The following is a 13,564-nucleotide window of genomic DNA, read 5'->3' as shown; positions in this document are numbered from 1 at the left end:
TTCCTCTTAAGACTGCTTTTTCTGTGTCCCACAGTAGTTGGGGCTTAGTGTTGTTGTTGTCATTTGTTTCCATATATTGCTGGATCTCCATTTTGATTTGATCATTGATCCATTGATTATTTAGGAGTGTGTTGTTAAGCCTCCATGTGTTTGTGAGCCTTTTTGCTTTCTTTGTACAATTTATTTCTAGTTTTATGCCTTTGTGGTCTGAAAAGTTGGTTGGTAGGATTTCAATCTTTTGGAATTTACTGAGGCTCTTTTTGTGGCCTAGTATGTGGTCTATTCTGGAGAATGTTCCATGTGCACTTGAGAAGAATGTGTATCCTGTTGCTTTTGGATGTAGAGTTCTATAGATGTCTGTTAGGTCCATCTGTTCTAGTGTGTTGTTCAGTGCCTCTGTGTCCTTACTTATTTTCTGTCTGGTGGATTTGTCCTTTGGAGTGAGTGGTGTGTTGAAGTCTCCTAGAATGAATGCATTTCATTCTATTTCTTCCTTTAGTTCTGTTAGTATTTGTTTCAGGTATGTTGGTGCTCCTGTATTGGGTGCATATATATTTATAATGGTTATATCCTCTTATTGGACTGAGCCCTTTATCATTATGTAATGTCCTTCTTTGTCTTTGGTTACTTTCTTTATTTTTAAGTCTGTTTTGTCTGATACCAGAATTGCAACGCCTGCTTTCTTCTGTCTGTTGTTTGCATGAATATCTTTTTCCATCCCTTGACTTTAAGTCTGTGCATGTCTTTGGGTTTGAGGTGAGTCTCTTGTAAGCAGCATATGGATGGATCTTGCTTTTTTATCCATTCTATTACTCTGTGTCTTTTGATTGGTGCATTCAGTCCATTTACATTTAGGGTGATTATTGAGAGGTATGAACTTATTGCCATTGCAGGCTTTATGTTTGTGGTTACCAAATGTTCTGGGTTAGCTTCTTTACTATCTTACTGTCTAACTTAACTTGCTTGTTGAGCTATTATAAATGTGGTTTGAAGATTCTTTATTTCTCTCCCTTCTTATTCCTCCTCCTCCCTTCTTCATATGTTGGGTGTTCTGTTCTGTGCTCTTTTTAGGAGTGCTCCCATCTAGAGCAGTCCCTGTAGGATGCCCTGTAGAGGTGGTTTGTGGGAGGCAAATTCCCTCAACTTTTGCTTGTGTCGCGTGCCCTGTCCTCGCCGGCAAGAACAGCATGCAACAACAGCAGGATTCTTCTGCAGAAAGCTTTATTCTTCAGCTCTTTGTGAAACAAATGAGTTGGGCAGGACCCAGAGGGGAAGGAGAGGCTTGCTTATATAGTTCTCATGCTCTGACCTGGTTGGTGCGGCTCCATATGCCTTATTAGCATAACCATTTGGTGGGTCTCATTGGTCCTTATGCCAAGGCGCAATTAGCATGTAGTTTAGTGGTGTGGGATGATTTGTCATTAGGAAGTTCGGGGCCTTCCGGCTGCCCTGCATTGGGCGCTATTTTCTGAGCGTGGCTGCCAACATCTCCCCCTTTTTTGTCTAACAGAAGCTCAAGGCGGAACTTGCCAGCAGAGGCGGAGACAGAGGCCTGACCTCCATCATACTTCCTGATGCCCCCTTTTTGGAGAGGGGTTCTGGGCATCTACCCCTATGCAGTCAGGCATGCCTCTCAGAGGGGTCCAAGACCTCTTGCAGTGCTTTGCCTCGCATCCTCTGGCTGGCGTTGGGACCGCTTGGTACAAAGGGTTTGGACCCTTTTTCTCAACCCTCTTGCACCATGAGCTTCTTAAAGAAAGCTGTGATTAAGCATTGAGGTACTCGGGCCTGGTGCAGTGCCACATGGGCTCAGGGTGCAAGAGCTACCTCAAGCTAAAGCCGAGCTTCCTTCTTAAGCATGTTGAGCCACACTTGGGGAGAGGCGCCAATGTCTATCGCCATTAGGGCTTGAGCAAGGATCACCTTGTCCTGCTTATGTTGGTTGCGGAGTCTGCATAACAACCAGAGTAAGAGCATGAGACCTCCAAGCAGGAACACGCCCATCCCAGCCATGCCCGCCCACTCCTTGACGTGGGAGAGAGCTCTGAGGAACCAGGAAGAGAGTCCTTCCGCTACGGAGATATCTAGACGGGTGGAGTTGATGTGGATAATTTCTCGCCACAGCTCTTCTAGTGTCCCATCGAAGTCTTGGGACCAGTTTCCTGAAAGATACTGGGACAGGTCTCGTGACAGATTAGCTGCCCGTGTAAAATTTTTATATTGAATGCTAGTGATGCAGAGGGCACGATATTTCCGCTCACATCCCAATTGGGCCATTTGCCAGAGCACCTCTATTTGTTCCTCCACGAGATCTATGCGTTGATTGAGGATCATTATTCCTCCTTTCAGTTTGCCATCAAGTGTGGACTGTTGGTCCAGGGCAGAAGCTACTGAGGCTGCAAGGTTATTGAGCTCTGTAGCCGATTTGATGGAGGTGTCTAAAGCTATACCAGCGGCGGTGGCTGCGACCGCGGTCGCGGAGATCAGGAGCACTATGGCGGCTGTAACACCGAAATCGCGCCTTTCTCGAAACAGAGTCATGGTGTTAGGGGCGTCTACGGGAACAGGGACCCAACGGGGGATGCGGACTACCAAAGCATTGGTAAAGTTACGCGCATCCCAACACTGAGACAGAAAGCAGGTTTCATTGGAGCAGGAGTCAAAGCTACTATTGGATAAGATAAACAGAAATGGGGGGTATACGCATACTGGAGAAGGTGGAAAAAGGGAATTAGGTGACTCTGGACCTGATTTTGCTGAACACGTGTAGTTCTCGTTGTTATGGGTCATGATCATGTTCCAGTGTGCGCGCATGTGGTTATTCTCGCACCAAAAGGTGATATTTTTTACACCGATTCCCCCACCCTGGAGGGCGGAAAAGGGGGAGAGGTCGGTACACGAGCCATTGACTCCACACAGCATCCATTTATGGAAGGGGTTCATGCTCAGCTGCTGACGAAACTCGCCTTCGAGCACCTTTACTGGCCACCAAGCCTCATTGGCTGGCCGTCCCTCCATATCTGGGGAGATGGTAAACTCCTGCCTCTCAGTTGCCCACGTTACTACAGTTGACTGACTGTCAGTCCAGGGCCACAGCTCTCCCTCATAGTCGCCCACACAATGGGAGGCATATTTGGGTTGACGAGGCCTGTCGGTGGAATTGTTCCTGGGAGAGTGTACAAATGTGCCATTGATCCAGAGAACCATCTGGTGGATAGTCATGTTCTTATAGGGCGGGCTCCCTTCCTTATTAGGCCCTTCAAATTTAGCTGACATAACGGGGAGGCTACTGGCCTCTAGAATTATGTCACTGAACCATCCGTATTTCCTCCGTTTCAGGGAGATACAGCCAGCTAGATTCTGAGCGGTGAAGCATAATGACCCATTAGTTACGAAGGATCGGTTTTCTCCCAGGGGAGCTACTAGGGTGTCTTTAACTAAGTAGGGCAAGTTCATACTAGCATTGGTAGTGAAAAAGCGCGGAAAAACGGCTGCATTGAAACGGACAGGCATAGGCTTAGGAAAGGCAGACAGGATTCCCAATCTCAATACTCCCTGAGTCGGGGTCTCCAGTGTCAGGAGCAGGGTCAGGAGGTATAGCGAAGTCATCTCCTTTGTTTAGGACTTTCCTCGTTAGGCGCTCCGGGATCCAGAAGGGATTTTCTTCACCCTGGGGGAAAACACACACAGCTCCCCTGGATCTGATTATGATTGGATCCGGGCCCTTCCATTGGTTAGATAACACGTCCTTCCATTTTACTAGTTCTTGTGGGTCTTTTGGCCACTGATTATGGCGATCCGCTGCTGTATGGCCTTGAGCATCCAGATTCAAAAAATTTATAGTGAAAAGTGCTAGGGCTATGGCAGTTTTTGGTGTGGGGGGTATATCTTCAATTCCCCCTTTTTGTTTAAGTAAATAGGATTTGAGCGTGCGGTTCGCGCGTTCCACAATCCCTTGACCCTGTGGGTTGTAGGGAAGGCCAGTGATATGTTTTATCCCCATGTGATGACAAAATTGAGCAAATTTTGTAGAGGTATAGGCTGGGCCATTGTCTGTTTTCAGAATCTGTGGTAACCCCCATGCGCTCCAAGCCTCAAGGCAGTGCTGGATGACATGGGAAGCTTTCTCTCCCAACGATGGGGAGGCAAAGATGACTCCTGAACAAGTATCCACGGATACATGTACATATTTCAGTTTCCCAAAAGACGAAATATGCGTCACATCCATTTGCCAAACTTGTAAAGGCCTAATACCTCTGGGGTTGATCCCAACATGAGGTGTGGGAAGGAAGCTGCAGCAATGTTGGCAGCTAAGGACAATGTTCCTAGCTTCGGCCCTGGTTATGCTAAACCGCTTGCGCAGTGTTTCAGCAGTGACATGAAATTGTGTGTGGAATTTTGAAGCTGTGGTGATAGGGTCTAGCAGGGGAAAAGCTATATTTCTGGTTGCGAGGTCTGCCAGGTGGTTGCCTTGGGTCATAGGCCCGGGAAGGCCTGAATGTGCTCTGATATGAGTTATATACAAAGGAGATTGCCTATGAAGTAGTGCTGATTGTATCTGTTTGAACAAAGTGGCTACTGGGCTGGACGCTTTGATTAGCCCGGCCACTTCTAGAGATTTGACTGCATTAACTACATAACAGGAGTCAGACACAATATTTAAAGGTTCAGGAAAGATTTGTAGGACCTCTAAGACTATGCGACATTCCACTATTTGTGGAGTGTCAGGCGTGTAGCCTTTTGTCACAACTTTGCCATCATGGACATAGGTACCTGTGCCTGTCTTAGACCCGTCCGTGTAAACTGTTTTTCCATGAGGCAGCGGGGTTAGGCTAGTGACCCGAGGAAATACTAGGAGATGATTTTTGGCGAAGTTGATGAGGGGATGTTTAGGGAAATGATTATCAAAGGTTCCTGAGAAACTGTAAGCAAGTGTGGCCCAATCATCGTTCATAGCACATAATACTTGTATCTGTTCTACGCTGTAAGGGGTTATAATTTTCGCTGGCGCCTCTCCGAAATGTGTCATGGAGGTTTTTACTCCTCTCAAAGCAAGTTTGGCCACGGCTGCCGGATAGTACTCTATTGTCCTAGCCTGAGAGGCTTGGGGATGGATCCAGATCAGTGGGCCGTGCTGCCATAAAACTGCTGTTGGCAGCTCCGGGGTGGGAAGCACACACAACTCAAAGGGTTCATTCGATTGCACTCTATTTAATTGTGCTGTCATCAAAGCCTGTTCTACTTTGCGAATGGCTTGTAATGCCTCAGGTGTGAGGGAGCGCGGTGACGTTAGTTGTGGGTCTCCTTCTAGGGTTTTAAATAGTGGAGTCAATTCAGTGGTGGGTATCTTTAAGTATGGGCGCAACCAATTAATATCCCCTAGGAGTTTTTGGAAGTCATTCAAATTTCGCAATTGATTATGTCTTATCTCAAGCTTTTGGGGGCAAATTACATCTGTGTAAATGGTTGCTCCTAGGAATTTGCTAACACTAGATTTTTGGACCTTCTCGCTTGCTATATTCAGTCTCCAATTTTCTAGGGATCTAGTGAGATCTATATATGCTTCTTCTATTTCCGCTGGTTGTGGGGAGCAAAGAAGGATGTCATCTATGTAATGGATGATCTTTAGCGTGGGATAGGTCTTACGAATTGGGTCTAGCGCTCACTGAACGTACAGTTGACATATGGTGGGGCTATTTGCCATTCCTTGAGGGAGGACTTTCTACTGAAATCTGGCATCGGGTTGTTCATGGTTAATAGCTGGCAAAGTAAAAGCAAATCTTTCCCTGTCCTTGGAGCTTAGAGGTATAGAAAAGAAACAGTCTTTAATATCTATTATGAGCACTTTCCATTCTTTGGGTAAGGCAGAGAGGAGTGGCAGTCCCCATTGTACGGGTCCAAGCATTCTCATTTGAGCATTTACTGCTCTCAGATCATGAAGCAACCTCCATGATCTTGACTTTTTCCTGATTACAAATATGGGTGTGTTCCATGGGGACACAGAGGGTTCTAGGTGTCCCACTTGGAGCTGCTCTTGCACTAAGCAATGAGCTGCTTCTAATTTTTCAGAGGATAGGGGCCACTGAGGAACCCATACGGCCTCCTCTGTGAGCCAAGGTATGGGCATGGCATCTTCAATGGCCCCTATGAAAAACCCAGGCCGTGACGGTCATTCTTTACTTTGGGCAGGATGGGCTCTATGTGTCTCTGTTGGTGTTTCCCCAGCCCCTTGCCAGGGATGTATCCCATGTCCATCATCATGCCTTGGGCGGGGGTGGAGTATTCATTAATGAGTTTGAGGCCTAAGTCTCTCATGACATCCCTCCCCCATAAATTGACCGGTAGAGGGAGTACATAAGGGGTGACTGTACCCTCTTGTCCTTCAGGGGCTCGCCATTTCAATGGTTTGGCACTAATTGAAGGGCTTGACTCATATCCTAAACCTTGTAATGAATGTGAGGATTGGGTCACAGGCCACTTGGAGGGCCACCAGGTTGCAGAGATAATACTTTTATCTGCTCCAGTGTCTAGGATTCCCTCAAAGCTCTTTCCCTCTATTTGAAGAGTTAATTTTGGTCTGTCTGCTAAATCTAATACTATGAAGGCTGAATCCCAGTCAGAGGAGCCGAAGCCCCTTTCTCCCCTCTCCATGTTGGTAGCAGGATAATTGGCGTGGAGACTAGGTAAAACTAAGAGCTGGGCTATGCGGTCTCCCGGGGATATAGGATAGATTCCTCTGGGAGCCGAACACATGATTTTTACTTGTCCTTCATAATCTTGATCTATAACTCTGGGATGAACTACCAGGCCTTTCAATGCAGCAGAAGAGCGCCCTAGGAGTAACCCAATAGTATTTGGTGGTAGGGGGCCTTTAAAGTCTGAAGGGATAGGCTGAACTCCCATCTGTGGAGTCAACACTATTCTGGTGGTGGCACGGATGTCCAATCCCGCGGAACCTGAAGTGGCTCTCCTTGGGGGGCCTGGTTGTTCTCGAATGACACTTGCGTGCTGGTTGCCCCATATATTTGCGGGCCCTGGTGACGGGGGCCCCTCTGGGCGTTTTTTGGCAGTTCTAAGGGTTTCCCTTCTATATCTTTAATAGACCGGCACTCATTAGCCCAATGCCTGCCTTTCTTACACTTAGGGCACAACCCAGGGGTCTTTTGGGTTGTTTGTTCTGAAGCTGGGCTCCTACACTCTCTCTTTATATGTCCTAATTTCCCGCATTGAAAGCATTTGATACTTCTGTTAGTAATCCTGGCTTGTTTGTGGCTCTGTAATATGGCCGCGGCTAGGCCCGCATTGGTGAGTGGCCCTCCTATTTCTCTACAGGCTTTCAACCAGGCATGTATCCCTTTTTGTTTCCAGGGTGTTATCGCCTGTCTGCATTCCTTGGTACATTGTTCAAATACTAATTGCTCCACTAGGGGCATTGCTTGTTCCTGATCTCCAAATATTCTGCCTGCGGCCTCCATCATACGAGCGACAAAGTCAGAAAATGGCTCGCTCAGCCCCTGAATAATTTTTGTCAAATTGCCTGATACTTCTCCTTTGTTGGTGAGGGCTTTCCATGCCTTGGCGGCGCATGTGTTTATTTGTGCGTATACCTGTAAGGGGAAGGCGGTCTGGTTGGCTACCCACTGTCCTTGGCCCGTCAGCATATCATATGACCACGCAGGCTGTCCTTCGGCCGCGTTTGCGCGTGCCTGGGTCATGCTGATATCATGCCACAATGCCTTCCATTCTATGTATTGCCCCATACTAGAAAGGCATGCCTTAGTTACATATTGCCAGTCTGCGGGTGTCATGGCTGTCTCTGTTAATCTCTCAACTTGTGCTATGGTATAGTTAGCACTGACTCCATAAGCCCGAACGGATTCTGCTAACTCCTTAACTTGTTTATGGCTCAGGGGCTGGTGAGAGCGTACGCCATTATCCTCAAATACAGGAAACATTTGTCTAATTGCCTGAAGAGTATCTGGGTGGCAAAAGGAGAGTGCGCCACTCACGTAAGGTGGCGGGGCAACGGGCGTCGGGGGACACCCTGCTTTCATTTTTTCCTTGGTCTGCTTTTCAACTTTGCTGGTTCCCTTACTTCTGCACTCTGCAGTTTTATTCTCTTCCCCTTCCTCTGCGGACGTTAATTCCTCCTCAGATTCCCTATTGGAGAGTTGGAGGTCCCTCAACTCTTTCCAGGGGTATTTACTATTTTCTCCGAGGCGATCGTCACTTGCTTCTCGGGGCTCTTTCGCTTTTGCCCTAGGCGGGCTTTCTCCCTCACTCTGAGGTTTCTTTACCTTCGTTTTTGTGGACTTTTTTCGGCCGCGCGCGCTCTCTGTTTCCCGTTCCGTTTCTGACATGCTCTCTTGGATATCTGTCAATGCTCTCTGACCTTCTTTTATTACCTTTTCACATCTCGCATCTTGCAGACAAGCTCTAATCAGTTTCCAGAGGGGCCTGGTGCCTCCCCTCAGGCTACCCTCCTCCTCCTCTCTATCAAGATCTTTCCCCAGTTTGTCCCAGCTCGGGATTGAGAGGGACCCTGAACAAATGAACCAGGGGGCCACACGGTCTATCTCCTTCACAAAAGATCCTAAGACTTTGCTGGAGACCTTCAAGTTTCGCTCTTTGAGAGCTGTCTGCAGCACCGTGACTAATGACGGTGCATTCCCCATGGTGCCTCCTTATTTACAGAGAACCATCAACCATCATCCTAAAAAGCAGGAGCCTCTCGGAACTTACCCCTCCGGGCTTTCTTCTGACCTGCAGTTCTGAATCCTCTCCAGATGTCTGAAGGGTCCTCCCTGTGCCGGTGATGTTCTGGTTCCCGGGATTCGGCACCACTTGTCGCGTGCCCTGTCCTCGCCAGCAAGAACAGCATGCAACAACAGCAGGATTCTTCTGCAGAAAGCTTTATTCTTCAGCTCTTTGTGAAACAAATGAGTTGGGCAGGACCCAGAGGGGAAGGAGAGGCTTGCTTATATAGTTCTCATGCTCTGACCTGGTTGGTGCGGCTCCATATGCCTTATTAGCATAACCATTTGGTGGGTCTCATTGGTCCTTATGCCAAGGAGCAATTAGCATGTAGTTTAGTGGTGTGGGATGATTTGTCATTAGGAAGTTCGGGGCCTTCCGGCTGCCCTGCATTGGGCGCTATTTTCTGAGCGCGGCTGCCAACATGCTTGTACCTCTGTGGTCTGAGAGGCCATTTCTTCCCCTAGTTTGGGGAAGTTTTCAGCAATTATTTCTTCAAAGACACTTTCTATCCCTTTTTCTCTCTCTTCTTCTTCTAGTACCCCTATAATGCGAATATTGTTCCTTTTCAATTGGTCACTCAGCTCTCTTAGAATTCTTTCTTTCCTGGAGATCCTTTTATCTCTCTCTGCATCAGCTTCTCTGTGTTGCTGTTCTCTGTTTTCTAGTCCATTAATGGTCTCTTGCATCTCGTCCATTCTCTTTTGAAGTCCTTCCAGAGTTTGTTTTATTTCTGTATTCTCCTTCCTTAGTTCTTGCATATTTCTCTGCAAGTCCATCAGCATGGTTATGACTTTTGTTTTGAATTCTTTTTCAGGAAGACTGGTTAAATCTATCTCCCCAGGTTCCTTCTCAGGGGAAGATGCAGCAGATGCTGAAGCTGTCTGGGTTAGTCTTGTCTGGATCATATTTTTTTTCCTTTTCATGTTGACAGGTGCTATTGACTGTCAGCTGGGAGGGCCAAATTTTTCATTTGCTACTGGCCTTTCTTTACTGGGACAACTGCGACCCCTAGTGGCTTGTGTTGGGTAATTGCGTGTAGACTGGCTCTTTGTGTCTTGCCCTGCCAATAGGGAGAATACTCCCTTTCTTAGTGCGGGGCTTGCCTTAGGCTGCTTCTCTGCTTTCGCAGTGCCAGAGGGGTAATGGACGGGGGGGTTGTTTGGCTGTTTACCTCTGTAAGGGGTCTCAGAGCTGTTGCCCAGGTGTTAGTGCACCTGGTTTTCCCTGTAATTTCCAGCCACTGGACTGTGACCTTTGTTGTTTCCGTCCAGCTGTTATTTCCCTGTCCCTTTAAGACTTTCAAAAACCACTCACTTTTCTTTGTCACAGGGGCATCAGCTTCGGAACCCACTCAGAGGTCTTGCTGCCCTATTTCCCTAATTTCCAGCCCTCCATGCATGCACTGTGTCTGCACTCTGGTGCGGGTGGCTGGGGCTGGGTGTTTAGCAGTCCTGGGCTCCCTTTCCCTCCCGCCAGGAGCTGGGGGGAGGTGTGCTCAGGACCCGCTGGGCTGGGGCTTGTATCTTACCCCTTTCACCAAGCGCTGGGCTCTCGCATGAGTGGATGTAGTCTGGCTGTTGTCCTGTGTCTTCTGGTCTCTCTTTTAGGATTAGTTGTATTTGTTGTATTTTCAAAAATATATACGTTTTTGGGAGGAGATTCCCACTGGCCTACTCATGCTGCCATGTTGGCTCTTCCCCCTCCAATAGTATTATATTATACTATATTTTTCTTCCACTATACCTCACTGCTAGACTTGGGATAGCTGTAAGAGTCAGGCAAAGGCATTTGACCCTTTACCTGTATGTATAGGGGCTTATAGACATATTTTGAGTGAGGAATAATATGATTAGACCTGTGTCTTAGAAATATTCAACCTGTGGCTGGAGGAAGCAATAAGGAAGACCAAAGGAGAAATTTAGATTTGTATAAGGAAAGCTATGTTCAGCATGACTCACTATTTAAAATACATATTTCTAGAGTTATGTCATAGGCAACATGAAATATAAGATCAGGAGAGTTGTTAGGTCTAGACAAAGGGTTCTGGGAGTCGTACAAGTGAAAGTCATCTTGAACTTTGTTAGAAAGTTCAAGACATGAAGTAAATGTCCTTTAACAAAAAAATTATGATAAATAAAAAGTAGAAAATCCAAAGGATAAACACTTAAGTGGTATTCCTATTTCTGTGTGGAAGGAGGAGGTGGAGAAAGTGTGGTTAAGGGAGAAGAAAGGGGAGGAGTATAACTTGTCACGCAAAACCAAGTTTTCAGAAAGATGGACTTGTAGGGAAGAGTTCTACAGTGCAAAGAGATGGACGAAGATGAATGCTAAGTAAAGTCTGTTGAGATACTCACAGACACTTTTGGCAAAGTGTACTCTCTATTCACAGAGTAATACTCTGACCATGGCAAAGGGAAAAACCTTTCTTCCTTTCTGCTTCAGTGGGACTTGAGCCTGTTGAAATCAAGAATTGCTCCGCTGTCTTCAGGGGCCACCAGCTAACACAGGGTTCTAAGTATATACAAAAGCTGCTTAGGGAACTGTCATATCTGAAGCTTAGTGACAGCTGTTGCATGTTTCACAAGGGAAAATGTATGTTTCATTTTATTGCATTGACTATACCAGTCCCTATGTAGAAGGCAATTGAATAATATGCTGCTGTGAGATACTCTGGCTTTCTGGATTGGATTTCTCTGACAATTATCCTACTCTTTACTCAATTGTTTAAATTGACAGTGTATAGAATTCATAATCTTCAAAGACCCCCTTTGCTATTTTCCTCTTTCTTTCCCATTCTACCATTCTTTTCTTTCTTTTTTAACAAAAAGATGCAGTACTGGCATTTACACTGAAACTCACAGTAGAATTAAGAGAAAACACTATGATTATGACTAATCCTTATACTTTATTTTATTAGGTTAGCATTAAGTTTTCTTCCCACCCCTCTGAAAATATGACCCTTATGAAAACTTGACATTTATTAGATACATAATTATTATAATACACAATTTTTATAATGGAAATAAACTATCTTCCTTTTATACCATAGTGGACCAGCTCCTGGATTGCTCCTTTAACTATCTCATTTGGGTGAATCAAAATACAACTTCACCACAAGGTCATACACCTTGAATTAAAAAAAAAAAAGTCTATGCGTATAAATCATCTATGCAACAATATTTGTAAAACAGCTATTTAGAGTAAGAATGTAGCTAATAGGGAACAGAACAAAGTTGTGTTGTTTAGGATTACCACATTTTTTTAGAATTAGTTGATTTTCTATTAAACAAACCCTTTGTTTTGCTAACCTATTGTTTCAAAATAATTTTGCAGTCATTAATCACATGCATACACAGATGTATGATAATTTAGTCCAGTTGGTTCATCAATGGCACTCATGAAGTTAAAGTCTCTGTTGCTATATTAGCTGAAGCAGTGAGTTTAATCAAGGAGAATTTGGCCCTCAAGGAACATTTGGCAATGTCTAGAGACAATTTTGGTTGTCACAATTGGGAAGTGTGTGGGTGATACTACTGGCATCTAGTAGATTGCAGCCAGGGATGCTGCTCAATAAATTCCACAACAAAGAATTATCTGGCCCAAAATGTCAGTAAGTGCCAAGATTGATAAACCTTAGCTAAAGCCGTACTCTTCAGACAGAATCCTTATTCTTTCACTGTAGCCAATCTTTTCACAAATATAAGGTATAAATTATTAGGAGGCCTGGAGATGTCAGTGCAAATATCTCCTTGTAATTATTTCCCAACAGAAAAAGTAGTGGGGCTATGGAGAGGCAATGTTAGAAAACTTGGCATTTCTATTGAGCTCCCACTATAGACCATATACTCTAGTAGGTGCTTTGCATATATTATTTCATTTAATCCTCATGCAGAAACCTTATAAGGCAGGCCATTTGACAGATGTTCAAAGTGAGGCTCAGAGAAGTAAGAATAACTCTCCAAGTTCATAGTGTGCATCAGCTATCTGGAAAGCCCATGCAAAGTACTTAATATAGATGGTGCAGCAGGGGAACAATATACCTATATGAACCCTCTCATTATTATTCAGCATAAGTACTGAAACATTGAAAAAATTGTGCTTGCAGAAACTGATCAAGAATGTACCAAATTCTGTCTTGTGTTTGACAAAAAATAGATGGTAACAATCTTGACTTTATAATAGAAAATTCATTGTTCAATGAAAGTGAAGTTCTTTTCAAAGCACAATTTGCTTCTTCTTACTAGATGTGAACAAACTGGATGATTTCTATAGGTCTTTAGTATTAAGAAATGTTTGTATTAAGAGGATATGGTCACCCAGACTTTCTGTATTCACTCAGTTTCTGTTCTTTAAATCCTAAATCAAAATTTCATAAAACAGCACATCTTCAAGAGTAGGCACTGAAAGACAGAGGGAAAGACACAGAGATAGAATGAGAAAACATATATATGCCTGCTCATGCTTTTAGGATACTTCAGTACCAAAGCTGGCTGTATCAGACATGTTATAAAGAAAATTAATTTATAGTGTTTTTAAATGATGTTTACAACTGACCTACATTATGGGGCCAGCTTAATTAAAATTCCTGTATCCTACTCTCTTGGAGATTGGTAACAAGAACAACAACAAAAACCTACTGGGTAAAATAATTTTTGCTTTAATATAGATAGCCAGCGTTTAACAAGCACGCACACAACAAAAGAAATAGCTCCTTATACTTAATACAAACATTTCATTAATACTAATATAGACACTGTTCTTGTGACATATATTTCATTAAATTGATTTTCCAACTATTGTGTGGGAG

At 44.7% G+C, this 13,564-nt stretch overlaps 1 protein-coding gene across 1 annotated transcript; it reads right to left on the bottom strand.

Annotated features, from left to right (window-relative positions):
• Positions 1 to 1,204: 1,204 nt before the first annotated feature.
• LOC140847417 (uncharacterized) lies at positions 1,205 to 9,163 on the bottom strand. Its single transcript, XM_073227699.1, has 2 exons — positions 8,743 to 9,163; positions 1,205 to 3,670 (listed from the first exon to the last, which is right to left on the bottom strand). The coding sequence occupies exon 2, from the start codon at positions 3,607 to 3,609 to the stop codon at positions 1,834 to 1,836; it is 1,776 nt and encodes a 591-aa protein (XP_073083800.1). The 5' UTR covers positions 3,610 to 3,670; positions 8,743 to 9,163; the 3' UTR covers positions 1,205 to 1,833.
• Positions 9,164 to 13,564: the final 4,401 nt, after the last annotated feature.

Source organism: Manis javanica, chromosome X, assembly GCF_040802235.1.
Source record: "Manis javanica isolate MJ-LG chromosome X, MJ_LKY, whole genome shotgun sequence".
NCBI classification, from domain to species: Eukaryota; Metazoa; Chordata; class Mammalia; order Pholidota; family Manidae; genus Manis; species Manis javanica.
This window is presented reverse-complemented; position numbering and strand designations above follow the sequence as displayed.

Coding starts and splice junctions, on each gene's coding strand:
- LOC140847417 (XM_073227699.1), bottom strand. CDS start 3,609: ATGACTTCGCTATACCTCCTGACCCTGCTCCTGACACTGGAGACCCCG.